General features: G+C 29.5%; 2 protein-coding genes across 2 annotated transcripts; one reads left to right on the top strand and one right to left on the bottom strand.

Moving 5' to 3' along the window:
• Positions 1-4807: 4807 nt before the first annotated feature.
• LOC123295365 (nucleolar protein 58) lies at positions 4808-9086 on the bottom strand. Its single transcript, XM_044876692.1, has 5 exons — positions 8916-9086; positions 8762-8835; positions 6671-7617; positions 6393-6594; positions 4808-5817 (listed from the first exon to the last, which is right to left on the bottom strand). The coding sequence occupies exons 1-5, from the start codon at positions 8958-8960 to the stop codon at positions 5364-5366; spliced, it is 1722 nt and encodes a 573-aa protein (XP_044732627.1). The 5' UTR covers positions 8961-9086; the 3' UTR covers positions 4808-5363.
• A 2155-nt stretch (positions 9087-11241) lies between these two features.
• LOC123295390 (ubiquitin-conjugating enzyme E2 G2) lies at positions 11242-14246 on the top strand. The gene is made up of 5 exons (XM_044876729.1): positions 11242-11593; positions 11665-11746; positions 12409-12527; positions 12595-12735; positions 14074-14246. The coding sequence occupies exons 1-5, from the start codon at positions 11551-11553 to the stop codon at positions 14190-14192; spliced, it is 504 nt and encodes a 167-aa protein (XP_044732664.1). The 5' UTR covers positions 11242-11550; the 3' UTR covers positions 14193-14246.
• Positions 14247-15141: the final 895 nt, after the last annotated feature.

Here is a 15141-nt window from a genome sequence, read left to right as displayed (position 1 = left end):
TTAAAAAATATACATTTATATAGGACAAAAAATACATGTAAAACAATTACAGTAGAATCTCGATAAGTTAAAGTCCAAGGGAAACAAAAAATATTTTAAGTTATAGAGGTTTTTAGTTATCAAGGGTCTATGTTATTGAATGCATCAGAAGGATGGGTTCAATAAAATACTGAAAATTAAATACATATGTAATCATATTTATTCACATTACTTACATTACATAAAAATAAAACAACAACTAAAGGTTTAGTCTACTTATAAAAATCTGTGATTTTCTTTTGTTTTAAAAAATTCACTGTTTCTAAATCGATTTGATTTTCAATGACAAATAGAGAGGAGAATACATTATCTTCTATGTTGCTACACTGCTCTATAAATGATCGTACAGTTGTTTTGACACTCTTTCAAAATGACTCATTCACACAATAATTTTATGTTATAGAGGTTGTGGAAACATTTCTTTTAGTTACTGAGGGCCTAACAGAAATTATTTATTTAAGTTATAGAGGTTGCGTATTTTAAGCTATAGAGGTTTTGGGCTCTGATGGGAAGGGAACGTAGTATTTTTTGAAGTAACTAAGGTTTTTATGTTACCGAGGTTTAACTTATCGAGATTCTACTGTATTTTATTTTTATATTGATTGACATTTTCTTTTAATCTTTTTATCTAATTATTTCTGCATGTAAAATAGTATGACAACTCATTCATCATGAGAGGAAAGAGAAAACAGTTTTTATATTTATATATATATAATTTTTAAACAATTTTGCTTAGGTTTTTTTCATGAAAAATGCGCATTTTTAGAATCATCTTGTAAGTTTATTCTTATAAACTTACTGTTTTAGAAACTACCTTCAAATCTATGTTTTTTAGTTAAAAATACTAAGTTCTACTTTCGATAAGTGGCTGTTAAAGATTTTAGGTATACCGAATTTTATAAATAATAAAAATTTTAAAAGTGTATTAAAATAAAGATTAGAATTGTTTCTCCAATTCGCTTCTGAAAGTGTTCATTGATTTTTTAACATAGTCATGTGTTAGAACAATTCTCAACAAATCCGCCAGTTGAATTTTTTCTCAACCCAAAAGAGACTATGCAAGATCAGCTATTTTTTTTTTTTTAGTCCTCCCTCACCTTTCGGTAGATCCGAACTCAGTATTATGTCAAAACTTCCTTTCTTGTCAAGTCATTTGCTGCCTCATTTCTCTCTACTTTTGTGTACCCTGACCCTCAGATGGGCAATAGTTTATTATTCTTGCCTTAGTTTTTAATTTATTAAGGAATTTCTATATTGGCTATTATTGGTTAATTAAATCGGTGTCTAAATCGAATTCTGTGAAGTATTTCGTTAATTTTATGTGCTAACTTTTAAAAGCAATATATTATTTGTACAATATATTAATTTTACGTTGCAACGTACTAATTTTATATGTATATCGCCACAGTTTTAATCTTAATTGCTCAATATTACAAATAGCAATACGATAGGAAAACTATCGAAAATTAAACTGAATTAATTGAATGTGTGATATATTTCTATTTAGCAACGTATCTCCTTGCTAAAAGATTTCTTCAGCGAAAAAAAAAACCAATTATTTTGTAAATTCAATTTTAAATAAATACTGTTTTCTCTTTCGTTAATTTTATTACCATTGATTCAAGTGCCACGAAATTTCTTTACAGACGATTCTAGTCCGATAATTTTTACTCGCGTTTACTTACAAAGAAATAACAATTCCATTAATTTTAGACCATCTAGAACCTTCGGTATATTGCGATTAGTACAGGTCCAATTGTCAACCCGAAAAATAATTATTTTATTGAGTAAACTCGGTTAAAAATTAACAGAGAGGACTAAAATTTTTTTTTTTTTTTAATTTCATTAATTTGAAATGCGTGGTTAATGATAAATTTATTTTAAATTCTTGATAAGAGTGACATCAGTGACATTAGATTGCCAAGTTTTTTAATCAGTGTATATTGTCAATCTATTTTATAGCATACTTCTAAATACTATATGTTTAAAAAGCCAACAATATGCGTACTCAGAACAATAAAATGATGAGTAAACTAAGATAAGACACTCATAATATTTCCTCGATTTCGATGGTCGACAAGCTGGTCGGAGTTTTATAAATTACGTGTATACTTTCATTACGTGTTTTATAAATCAATGCTTATCATTTGGTTCTAGTTTATACCCTTGCCACCTTTAAAAACCATGACCCAAAAAAGAACTACGGCTAATATGATATCAATTTCGTTATTATTTCAACTTAACATTTGTTTGGAGAGGATAGGTTCACTTCCTTCATACATGTGTCTCAGGAAGACTATTATACTACAACATCCTATCGCAACTATTTAAAATAATTTCTTTTGCGACAACGTGAATTGATTACATTTTTTTTTTAAATTAGGAGTTTTGATTCCAAATCAATCATGTTTTAATAATTACACGACAAACGATTGTTATAATAGACTGAAAAATATCTTTAATTTTTTGCCAATATAAACCAACTTTACAACCATCGAAATCGAGAAAATATATTATTTAAGTTTTGAGCTATTACTTAACCGTTTATATTGATAGCTCTTCTATCACTAAAAATAGAACTTTTAAAACTAAACCAAAAACTCAATATAAATCATATTTATATTTCAAATGATTGATACATTTTATAGTATTCCGCAAATTCATTTGCATATTTTGCACAATACGTGATAGACGCAATACCTGGAAATAGTAATAACTAGCTAACATTTACAAATTTATTAACTATATATATTTCATCTACAAGCCTATAATTTTTTTGAATGATCAACAAATTATAATGAATGATCAACAAATTATAATAAAAGTTTGTAAAAAATATGAATTCAACGAACTAAATAATTTCTCTGTCATTTATTTTGGCAATTTCATTGGATTAGTAAATTTTTTTTTTAATTATTCGAAAAATTAATGTAAATGATTTAGTTTAATTATTATTTTATTAGAATCAAGTAAATTGAGTTCCATAGACCAGAAAAATTTACATGTAATTGTTCTGTATTTGTTTTTAATTTTGATGTAATTGTAAATACTAAATAATATATACCCTATTTAAAATTATTATTGTTTATAAAATTATTGTATATTTAGTATGTTTGAGTAAAGAATTTAATACATATATTTTTTTATTCAATTCGAATAACCTCATACGTTTGTTCTTTTTAGCTCTGTGCAGTACATTATATCACTATTTTATTCAATTATTTCATAAACGATACTTTTAGTAAATCATTGATTCTTTTAGAGAATACCTCACTTATCCGCTCTATATACTACTCACAATATAGTGGTTCTCGCTTAGCCCATCAATTAACCATCATCTTTGCTCCCACCTCCTTGTCATGTAGCTCGCTTTTATCTTAAAAAATGAAATAAAAAAGTGATACAGTAAACCTTTGTTTCGAACCATGAGCACATATATCAATTTTTACATTTTTAACTTCAAAATTGACCAAGTTTCATATAAACTCACCTATATTTTATCCCCTTGAAAAATGAATTTTTTGAAAAAAGTCATACAGTAATCTTTTGTTTTGAACCATAAGATCATATATCAATTTTTACATTTTTAACTTGACCAAGTTTCATACCAACATTCAACTCTCATTTTAACCACTTGGGGGATGAATTTCCAAAAACATGCTTCAAACCCAGCGGTTTCGGTGTGTGTGGATCAATTAGTCAGTTCCTTCGTTTATATACATAGAAGTTGCCTAAATTCGTTGCTAATTAGAAAAACCGTAAAGATATGTTTTAGAACCATTAAGGACTCCGCATCACTGCAGCATATGAAAAATGATCAATGCAGCATATGGAAAATGGCTTTCGGTCAATTGTCACCAGAATTTGGGAAAATATTATTCTTGTCATTCTAAACAAATGCCTTGTGACTCATTGGACACAAATCTCGCCAAGGTTTTCGAGATATTCCATGCCAAAGTTTCCGATTTTCATTGAATTTTAAGACGTGCATTCGCATATTTTACGCCAACGGGGACAGGAACGAATTGGTATTGGTAATTCGGGTTTCTTTAATAGCTAATTTTGATCCTCCTAAACGGTAAGAGATAGAACACTTAAAATTAGAAAGTTGATCCTCATAAACAAACAACAATATATCAGAATATGAAGTACTCCCCATCAAACTCTGCAACTTTTGTTTATTTTTTTGGTTGATTTATTTAATGCTTTTTTGTTGTTACTTTTTGAGTCAAACAGCCATAAGATATTGTGCTCCTTTAGATATTGTGCTCCTTTACCTTTACACTCCATACTAAAGACGTTATGGATGAAAACATTTCTGGACTTAAATTTATTTAAAAAAAAGATTTTTTATCAACAATAAAGTTATTTTAAAAAAAAAATTCTTTAATATGTACATATATTCTTACATACAGTTATAAAATAATCAATTAATAAAAATATTTTTTTATTTAAAACAAAAACAAATTCGTAATTACCTTTTTTAAATTTAATCTTATTTTTTTAATGCTAGGAAAAGAAATTGTTAAAAAAATTTTTAAATCAATACACTTAATAACTATAGTTTTGTAGGAAAATCATTCGATAAATGATCAGATACGTGGAAGCTTCAGTAACTTCCTTTTTGCTATTATTTTCAATGATCTTTTTCTTAATATACAATTATTGATTATGCTTTTAGACCAACCGCACATTATTTGAAATTTTTATATGAAATATACAACGTATTTATCCAGTCAAATTACACTTTGAAGGTTGCAAAAATTCCCATAGAGCTAAAAATTGGTATGAATGTTCACTTTTGGAAGAGAATCGGATTATCTACAATTTTTGTCTAAACTATTTTTGCTGTGAAACGAATTGTTTTGCTGAAAAAAGCTAAAAACCTATTTTTGCAAACTTCCCCCCTCAATAGAATTTTTTGCACAAGGGGGATTTATGGGGACTTTTCACAATTCATTCATAATAGTATTCTGAACTTTCATACCAATTTTTAGCTCTATGGAAATTTTTATAACCTTACTTATATTTTATGGACTAATTTGACTGGATAAGTATTTTACATACATTTGTCAGTAAAGGTTCAGAGTTCTAAAGACAAATCTATAGAATAAATAACCCTAAGTATAGCTCGGTGATTGACTCTCTCTCACTGACAGATACAAATTTTAAGGCACTTCTAGATGTGCTAGAAAGAAGTATTTTAACGAAAGGGAGTCAAGAATTATATTTATTATAAAAATTTCTGATAATGTGTGGCCGGATTAATCATCGATTATGCATACGTTATATTCCTAATAGAAACAATATCCTATTTCTTATAATTATTCATCTTCAGATTTACTTTTTTTCTTCTTTTTTTTCTTTTTCTCAGAAGTTGGTTCTTCAGATGCTGGTTCGATTTCAGCTTCTGGCTGTGATTCACTTTCTGACCTTTGTTTCTTTTTCTTTTTCTCACTTTTAACTTCAATTGTTGATTCTTCTTTAACTTCGCTCATTGATTGTTCAGATTGTTCCTCACTTTCGGAATGTTTCTTCTTCTTCTTTTTCTTTTTTGGACTTTCTTCCTCTGGTTCAATTTTAATATTTTCTAATTGTGTTTCAACTTCTTCCATTTTTTCACCTTTAATTTTCTTCTTTTTCTTCTTTGGTGTATCGCTTGTACTCGCTTGTGAAATATCCTCTATTTTTGGTTTCTCTTCGAATGTTTCAGAGAATGATCGTTTCGAACCTGATGGTAAAGTTGAATCTGCAGCAGCTGGATATTGCATTATTTCACTGAAAAAATGTATTGAATTTAAAAAAGTTTATATTAACAATAAGAAAAAGAAAAAAACGATAATAATTTTCAATTTTTTGATAGGAGCATAGACTCTCAAAAAGTTGGTGATTAGTAGATCAATTGTTGAGATTTTTTCAAACAACATTTTTAGCCTACTATAATTTGTGTTTGATAAATGATGTATTAGTAGGTCACGAATTTTAAAAGGGTCGGAATTCTAATTTAAGTGGATCTATTTCACCCAAAAATATATAATAATTTCAATGGCATTAATTAAATTTTTTTTCAGTTTTGTATTTTTTATCATTAACATAAACGGCGATTTTAATAATCTATGTTTATTTAACATTATTTTCTTTCTTTTGTCATCTCGAAGAGGAAATAAGGATTTTCGAGACACCAATTTTTAGAATGTGAAACATTGCAAAAAGCTATCAAAATGATCTTAAATTTGATAGCAGTGAAGATGTTTTATAATTAATCTATGACAGAATAAAATTGAAAAATGCATTACTTGAGCATATTCAAGGAACATCTGTCAATATTAAGTACAAAATAAAACTTTATATACCTCTTTCCATGATATTTTTCGAATTTGGATTTGGCTTTACCAGTACCACTAAGCCTTCTTAAATTTCCTTCTTCAAGAATTTTAAGACGTGCTTCAAGTTTAGCTTTGTGTTCTGCTCCCAAATCAAAACTTACATCTTCACCCAAAGCATCCACTCTAGTTGCCAAAGATGCTTTTGCTGCCAGCATTCGAGACATTTTTCCTAAAAAATTAAAACAAATGTGGAGTTATTTTAAAAGTTTCAAATTAAAGAAAAACAAAAACTAAGGATTTATTACCTTTATTTTTGGTACTGGCTTGCCCAACTAAAGTTGAATGATAAATTAAACCATATTTTGGTGTATCTTTTTTAGTTTTCAAAGCTCTAAACAATGCTTTTTCTGCACCCAATATTTGCAACGTTGATGCAGGATGTTTTGCTAAATTAATTAATGAACCAGCTTGTGAAATAAGTCTTGCGCCAACTAGATCACCAACAAGAACAGTTAAATTTGGTGCCATAGCCATCATTCTTGATCGTAAATATTCATATAATTGCGCACGATATTCAGATATTTCAATAACTTGATCACATAATTGTACAATATTTGTGATATCATCTTCAGATATTTCTGTTCCCATTGAAATTTCAGCAGCTTCTTTAACTTTTTCATCAATATCTTCTGGTAAAATATCGGATAAATCTGCAGTTGATGTATTTTCTCTCGTTCGAATACACTTAACTAATTTTACAAATGCAATATTATCAGTAACAATCTTTCCTAATTCAGGAAAATGCCAGCCGTACCATTCACGACAACGCATTATATAATTATTTAACTCTTTATCAAGATCATCGAGAAGGCATACTGCTTGAACAATCATTGTATCAATTTTATCTGGTGAAAATTTCAATTTATACCTGGATAACGAATGCGCTAAACCAAGTGCCATTGCAGTCATCTCTTTTTTGGGTAATCCAGCTAATAGATTATCCATTTGGCAACGAATGCATCGCATTAATTCTTGTACGGATGTGTTTGACACACATTGTAAGCTAAACTTTTCTTTGATTGCTGAACCAAGTTTAGCGTCGGCTACTAAAAGCTGTTCTTGTATTTCAGGGCATACATGTTTTTTTAATACTTTTTTCAATGGTTTTGATATTTTTCCTTCTACTGCGGCTGTTGTTGCAGCTAGAGCTTCGGTAGTATCAGCAAACTTTTCAAAATGTTTCAATTTTAAACTATAAAATAAAAAATTGTTCAAACATGGTATACTCTAGCGAATTCTCCGCGAACAGAGGCCGATTATCCATAAGTAGACGCGTGCCTACAGGCGTAAAAGTCCGTTTGTATTGATATTTGTTCAGTTATTTCAATGTATTGAAATCTAATTCAAATAATTCCTGTAGGGGGGAAATTTTAATAAAAAAAAATGAATAGCAAGCAAGCCCCGGAACTCTCAATAGTCAAAGAATATGAAAAAGACACATAGAGGATACGGAAGAGAAAGCTTACAGCAGATAAATCTGCCGAAGATATTACTTCTTCATTATCTGGTCGGGAAACATTTAGAGTGATAATAAATTTAGTATTTATAGACTTATAGTAATGTAGTAATTTACATTCTTATAAAACAATGATAGATCGAGGCGGAAAACTGCTCCAAACCACCAACACGATTTTACAGGTTCTAAGAAATAAGAAAACTTAAAAAAAAAATCTCTTTATCGATAGTTTTATTTTATGGGAGGCGCTAATTTCGGAAACTGCCTACGAGCGCAACAAATTACATAAGTGGGAGTCAAAACAACGACGCCACATTATGTTCCTCGCAAGCAGAGATGGATTATAGAATTTTTGCGGCCGTAGGTAGTTTCAAAAATGCCGAGGAAAATAATATGGCGTCATCGTTTTGACTCCCGCTCTAGGTTCCATCTAAATACCACGGTTTAAAGGATCATCAATGTAGAAATGTACAATTTTATCATTTCTCCGAGGTAAATTCTGAGACTAAAATTTTCTGATATTTTCAAAATCTCAAAATTCCCCTGAATTTACATGTTTCCAAGATTTTTCACATAGATCGCCACCCCAATTATAGAAATTACAAAATGATTTGCCGTCAAATTAAATATGAAATTTTTGAATCTCTTGTTTTCATAGTGCATTTTCAGGCTAGGATTTCTTTCATAGATATAAAGCTAACTCAAGTTGTAACAGAGATTGATATCTTTAGTAACTTTGGCCAAAAATTCTAAGATTTACAGTGAAGGCAATCGCATGGACGAAATAATAAATTACTAGCCATCACATTTAAAACGTGACAATATATCATATGATATATAATTGACTGAAATTTTTTAATTAAAATTCTCTTTTACTTACATTCGACTAGCAGCTTCAGGACTCTCAAAATCTTGGTATAAATTTGCCTCTGTAAGTTTCTTCTCATCCAGTAGCTACATAAATTTAAAAGCACGTGTGTACATTTTGGTTATGTTTGAACATTACTTAAAATTAATAGATAAATTAAACTTACCTTAAATATAGCAAAACCTGCTGGAGTTTCGAATAATACCAACATTTTTTACGTTTTTTTATTCAATTGATTACAAATTATTCACCATTTATTAAATTAACTCACATTTATCAAGTATCGTATACTTATTTCAAATACGAATTTTTTTCAGCAAGATGCCACTTGAATAATTTCGAATATAAGAATAAGCTCGTGTGATCTATAAACACCACAACTTCCATAGACATTATTGTACATGGACTATAATCGAGATAATTCCGTGGTCAAACATACGAGGTTGAACTAACGTCAAAACCATGAAGCATATAGGCAGGAGAACGATCGCTATAGCAAATACTGTCCCCGAAATATGGATAAAATAAGTGAGGCGCTGCGATCAATACGTAGTATCAATAAAAGCGGGCTGTTGTGCCCTAATTTCAAATGATATATCAATTTGTACATTATGCTAACAACAACAGCTAACTTCACAGATACTACTTCTTGATGAAAGCGCGGCTGGTGGCTTAAAAATGAACTATAAATTCTACAAATTTTTAGGGACAGGTACGCTAATGCTTTAGGACATAGCATGAAGCATATAGGCAGGAGAACGATCGCTATAGAAAATATTGTCCCCGAAATATGGATAAAATAAGTGAGGCGCTGCGATCAATACGTAGTATCAATAAAAGCGGGCTGTTGTGCCCTAATTTCAAATGATATATCAATTTGTACATTATGCTAACAACAACAGCTAACTTCACAGATACTACTTCTTGATGACAGCGCGGCTGGTGGCTTAAAAATGAACTATAAATTCTACAAATTTTTAGGGACAGGTACGCTAATGCTTTAGTACATAGCGACCTTTCTCCTGTTCTATAACCTTCATGGTCAAAACGAACCAATCCAACTTCGCCGCTGTGCTATAATAGGGAATATTCATGAAATTTAAATTTGGTTCAAATATTTTTCTTCCGTAAGTTTAATGACTGAACATTTCAACTAAACCATTATTTTAGTAATTAATATCTTTTTAATTTCTTAAAATTAATTAATAAAAGTATAAAATTCAGTGAGGGGTTTTAAAAATTTCTAAAACGGAAATTCAAATTTTTATACGGTCGTGACATCAAAGTACGGGCTTGTCAAATTTGTTGACATACTGTATGATATTAATTGCTTACATTTTATATGGTATTTGATTAAATTATACTATTCTACGGCTTTTTATTAGAAAACTTAATAATCATGTGTGTAAATTCATTTTTTTAAAGTGTAAATTATACATTGAACTGTCACCAGTTGACAGATCACGTACTTCTACGTCATCAACATAGAGCGCCAAAAAACTGCGTATAAATATCTCAAAATTATTATGTATTTTAATTAATTTTTTACACTTATATACAGCATTTTTAAACATTATTTATATTTTTTACTTGTAAACGTGTAAACTATATGAATTAAAAATATAAAAAAAATACATGAATATTCCCTATTTTATCTATGTTGGCAATTTAGAAAGACTGTTGATGTTTTTCAGTGTATTTATTTCACGATTTTAATGCTTGAAAAAAGTTTTATTTCGAAAAAATCAAATATGTAATGTACTAGTTATTCGTGTTCATCAGACTCCGCCCAGGTAGGCACCTTAAATTCGGCACGGGCCTTTATAGCTCGGCATAGGAGTTTTATGTCCTTATTATATATATTCTTGGAAAAGTGTCTAAGGCTGAATTTACAGAGTATCTAGTACTTTTAACTTTTGTTGGACCGATAGCAATGTTGGTCGAAAAATTATGGCATGCTGATTTTCGTAAATAATTGTTCGAAAATGACTACAGTTTAAAAAAATAAACCTTTTCTTTTTAATGAAACTTGAAATTGTGCACTAGGTATGAGTTATTCATTGGGGGGACTGCAACAGCTGTACCTAATTACCTATATAAATTGTTAAGAAAAACATATACAAAATTATATCACTTGAGTAATGTGTATTGCATAATGCATACCTACCTATGACTGAGCAGTTTTGTTCTGCACCCAATAAATAAATAAAAAATTTAATTTTTGCAGTAAAATTTACATAATAATTCTCAAATACAATTCTAATTCCCAGTTAATTTTAATTTTTTGTTTTACCTCGTATTTTAAAAATTTATTGTCTGTGTATAAGACACGTATGTCATATATTATATGGTACAAGTACAATATGACAAAACTCGTTTGATAAAAACATCAATTAAAGAAATGTTACAAAGAGTTTTGTTTTGATATTCGTATTATTATTTAACCATTTTCTTTTTAATTTTTAATAATCGTTAAAATTCATTCTTGATATAAGTTTCAATAACTATTCATTCTTGATGTTTAACTAGTTTTAAACTACCTGAATGTCATACCGATTATTATACATATTCAAAGTATTAATTAGTATAACGTAATCAAGTAATATATAAAATTAATCAGCATTTAATGTGTGACAAAATAATATAAAATTCATAAAAGATGAAAGTAATGAATTGGATCGCGACATAATTAGGCTACCTACGTGCATATAGCATAACCTGAAATTCTATGTTGTGAATCTATTAAAAAATGATAAGAACAAATTTGTATTAGATCAAAAGAAAATTCAATTAAATCAATAATGGCTGGATCTGCATTAAGACGTCTTATGGCAGAATATAAACGTATGTTATAAGCAAAATAATTTTAACTTTTATTTCTAATTTTTGATTATATATGTTATTATGATTTGCAGAATTGACATTGAATCCACCTGAAGGTATCATAGCTGGACCCATAAATGAGGAAAATTTTTTTGAATGGGAAGCTTTAATAACGTATGTAATTTTTTATATACTTTGAAAATTTTAAAAATTATATTGATCAGAATATTACTTATGTTATTTATTTATAAATTATTTATTTGTTCAGAATCAGATCTCTAGAATATGTTAGAATTATATTTAGAATTGAGATAAAAATAAAATACAAACCGAGATTCATTTGAGACACGCTAACTCAATCTGAGACACGCTGGGCACACAACCCTGTAGCAAACAATCGAATATGATAGGCATTGACCTTCGATTAAGAAATAATAGATTTTACCTAGTTAATCTACCAAATTGTATAATAGATAGACATATCGGGATAGAAGTACATTGTGTACTTCTATCTCACAAATTTTGTACTCTTTAGAGGATGATGAAACCTCTTTACTTGTTATTTGCACCTGAAGAAATCTGCAGGGTGACAGATTCAGAATGTTTGGGTCCGAAATCTTGAGGGAATCAAGCATCCCTTACCTGAAGACGCCTCAATTCGAAAACTCGCCTTCGGATGATAGATTGTTCTCAAGGAGGGCACATAGGAAGAAATCTTGAATTAGGTGCTAGGGAACCATCGCAATACCTCTCTTATGTTTTATTATTATTGTGGTTTTTTTTTATTTCTTTCTAGGTTTATAATTTATAAAAATTGAAATTTTTCTGTGTTTTAGTGGCCCAGAAGGTACTTGCTTTGAAGGAGGTGTATTTCCAGCAAAACTAGTATTTCCTCCAGATTATCCGTTAAGTCCACCAAAAATGCAATTTACTTGTGAAATGTTTCACCCTAATAGTAAGTGTAATGCTAGATAAACGTTTATTGTAAAAAAAAAATCAATGTATTTTTTTAAATCTAATAGTTTATTCTGATGGCCGAGTTTGTATATCAATTCTTCATGCTCCTGGCGATGATCCTATGGGATATGAATCAAGTGCAGAGAGATGGTCACCTGTGCAAAGTGTAGAAAAAATTTTGCTATCCGTAGTTAGCATGTTGGCAGGTAATTTACCATTTATCTGTTTTTAACTGTTAAGATAACTTGCCAATATAAAACCCTCCTGTATTTATGAAATATATATCAAGATATACTTATTTAAGTCCCAAGTTTGTAACTAGAAATGTGGATGATACGAATAAAACTTTGGTATAGGTCCTCATAAAACCACCTAGTTAGTCCATTTCCGTTTGTCCGTCCGCCTAACTCTAAAACGAAAAGAAATATCGAGTTGAAATTATTATAGTGAACTCAGAACGTAAAAAGTGGAATGCGAGCAACAAAGGTCAATTGGATCTTGTTAAGCCGTAAGACATACAATTTTTGTAAACCGTTAGAGGTAGAAGAAAACTTTAAATGTTCGTTGATTGTAAAAAATGTTCCTTGTGTAAAAACTAGGGTACTACTTCAGTTTCTATTTTCTCCAAAACTATACAAGGTGGAAGGTTGATTTTGAAGGTAGTTTCAAATATTTTATAATTTTATACGAAACTTTTTGCCTTTTACTTTTTTTGCCTTCGATATCGATAAAATTCATTATATAAGATAATTTTGACCCAAAAAATTCAAAAATAGGGTTTATTTAGTGATTGGATGCGTGGCTTTTGAGATATAATCCAAAATTGGCCCAAAAGAGCGATTTTCTTAGAAACTATGCATCCAATCGGTACATACACCCGATTTTTGTATTTTTTGGGTCAAAATTACCTTATATACAGAGTTTTATCGAAATCGGAAATAAAAACTTTTTCCCGATTTTTTCGATTTTTTCTAAGGGGTACCCCTTAAGAAAATTGCAAAAAATCGAAAATTTTTTTTTACCTTCGATATCGATAAAATTTATTATATAAGATAATTTTTATCCAAAAAATTCAAAAATAGGGTTTATTTAATGATTGGATGCGTGGCTTTTGAGCTATAGTCCAAAATTGGCCACAAAAAAGGATTTTCTCAGAAACTATGCATCCAATCGGTACATACAACCGATTTTGTATTTTTTGGGTCAAAATTACCTTATATTGAGAGTTTTATGGAAATCGGAAACAAAAACTTTTTCCCGATTTTTTCTAAAGGGTACACAAAGAGCGATTTTTAAGTTATAAACATTTAAAGATTGTTGCCCATCTCTTGCTTGCTAAACAGAGTTTTATATGTAACCTCTGTGGCGATACTCAACAATAACGTGACTTTTAATAACGTATTTCTAAATCTTTTGGAAAACCACAAATCGGACCCCAGAATTCACAATAGATCACAAGATCTTTTACTAGTAATAAATAATGCTAAACCGACTTGAATCATAAGTACACCATTGAAAGTTTTACAATGAGTTTATGTTTTTAGAACCAAATGATGAAAGTGGAGCCAATGTAGATGCTGCAAAAATGTGGCGTGAAAATAGAGAAGAATTTAATAGAATAGCAGAAAAAATTGTTCGAAGAACACTTGGAATTCCGACTTAGTTTCATCGTTTAATATTGTTATGTACTTTTAAAATATAATTTAAAAAAACGAAGACAAATATTGTATAATTAATTTTTGTTTCTATTGTAATAATAAATATTAATATATTTGGTAAATATCTAGAATATTGATGTAGTTTAACAATTTCGCCCACCAACTGTTTCTTCTGCGAACATTATCAAAAAAGGAACGTTCGTTTTCAAGACATTCGAGAAATTTTGATTTGCAGGCAAAATAATGATGTGTTTTGTAATCAATCTAGCATGCTGAACAGTCTAGATATTAGTCTAGAAATGCTGACAGTAGGGCTTTTCATTTTAAAATCACGATTCACATTTGTTTCGTACTAAATGATTTATAACCAATGTGATAAAATGAATAACAAATATCTTCTATCTTAGTCCTACTTATTGCTGTCAGTACGAAAAAATAAACTCTGCACTTGCGCTTATGACATGATGAAAAGGCCTGTTGATTGGTGGTATTCTAAAATAGCTTAAGAAGTTTGTAGGATGACGGGCGCATGTGCAATATAAAGGTATGTCCAATGTAGCACCGCGTTTTGCCGCCTGACAGAATAAAAAATTGGTATCGTAAGCATAATTGGATACAAACTAGTTGATTGATTACTGATACTGAATTTGCCACATGATACATCAAATAAGAAGTAGTTATAAACTTTCAAAAAATTTAGTCATCATCCCTATTAACCCACTAAACAATTTTTAGAAGCGTATTTATCAAATTTACTGTTTAAATCCTTGGATCTTCTTGAACAAGACTTAGAAATTCGTGCTTTTGGAAGCAAACCAACTGTGATCATGCAAGGATCCTGAAAATACTAAAGAACGTAGAATCTAAAATAGCTCACTGTGCTAACACAGCCGACAGACTAATTGTAAAGAAGTAAATGTTCCACCTTATAGAGAAAACTAGGAGAGAAACTCA

The sequence above is a fragment of the Chrysoperla carnea genome, chromosome 3 (genome assembly GCF_905475395.1).
Source record: "Chrysoperla carnea chromosome 3, inChrCarn1.1, whole genome shotgun sequence".
NCBI lineage: Eukaryota > Metazoa > Arthropoda > Insecta > Neuroptera > Chrysopidae > Chrysoperla > Chrysoperla carnea.
The sequence above is the reverse complement of the archived record's forward strand: the minus strand, read 5'-3'. Positions and strand labels throughout refer to the sequence as shown.

Coding starts and splice junctions, on each gene's coding strand:
- LOC123295365 (XM_044876692.1), bottom strand. CDS start 8,960: ATGTTGGTATTATTCGAAACTCCAGCAGGTTTTGCTATATTTAAG. Junction 8,836..8,915: donor CAGGTTTTGCTATATTTAAG/GTAAGTTTAATT, acceptor AAATTTATGTAG/CTACTGGATGAGAAGAAACT. Junction 5,818..6,392: donor GAAAAATATCATGGAAAGAG/GTATATAAAGTT, acceptor ACATTTTTTCAG/TGAAATAATGCAATATCCAG.
- LOC123295390 (XM_044876729.1), top strand. CDS start 11,551: ATGGCTGGATCTGCATTAAGACGTCTTATGGCAGAATATAAAC. Junction 11,747..12,408: donor GAATGGGAAGCTTTAATAAC/GTATGTAATTTT, acceptor TCTGTGTTTTAG/TGGCCCAGAAGGTACTTGCT. Junction 12,736..14,073: donor CGTAGTTAGCATGTTGGCAG/GTAATTTACCAT, acceptor TTATGTTTTTAG/AACCAAATGATGAAAGTGGA.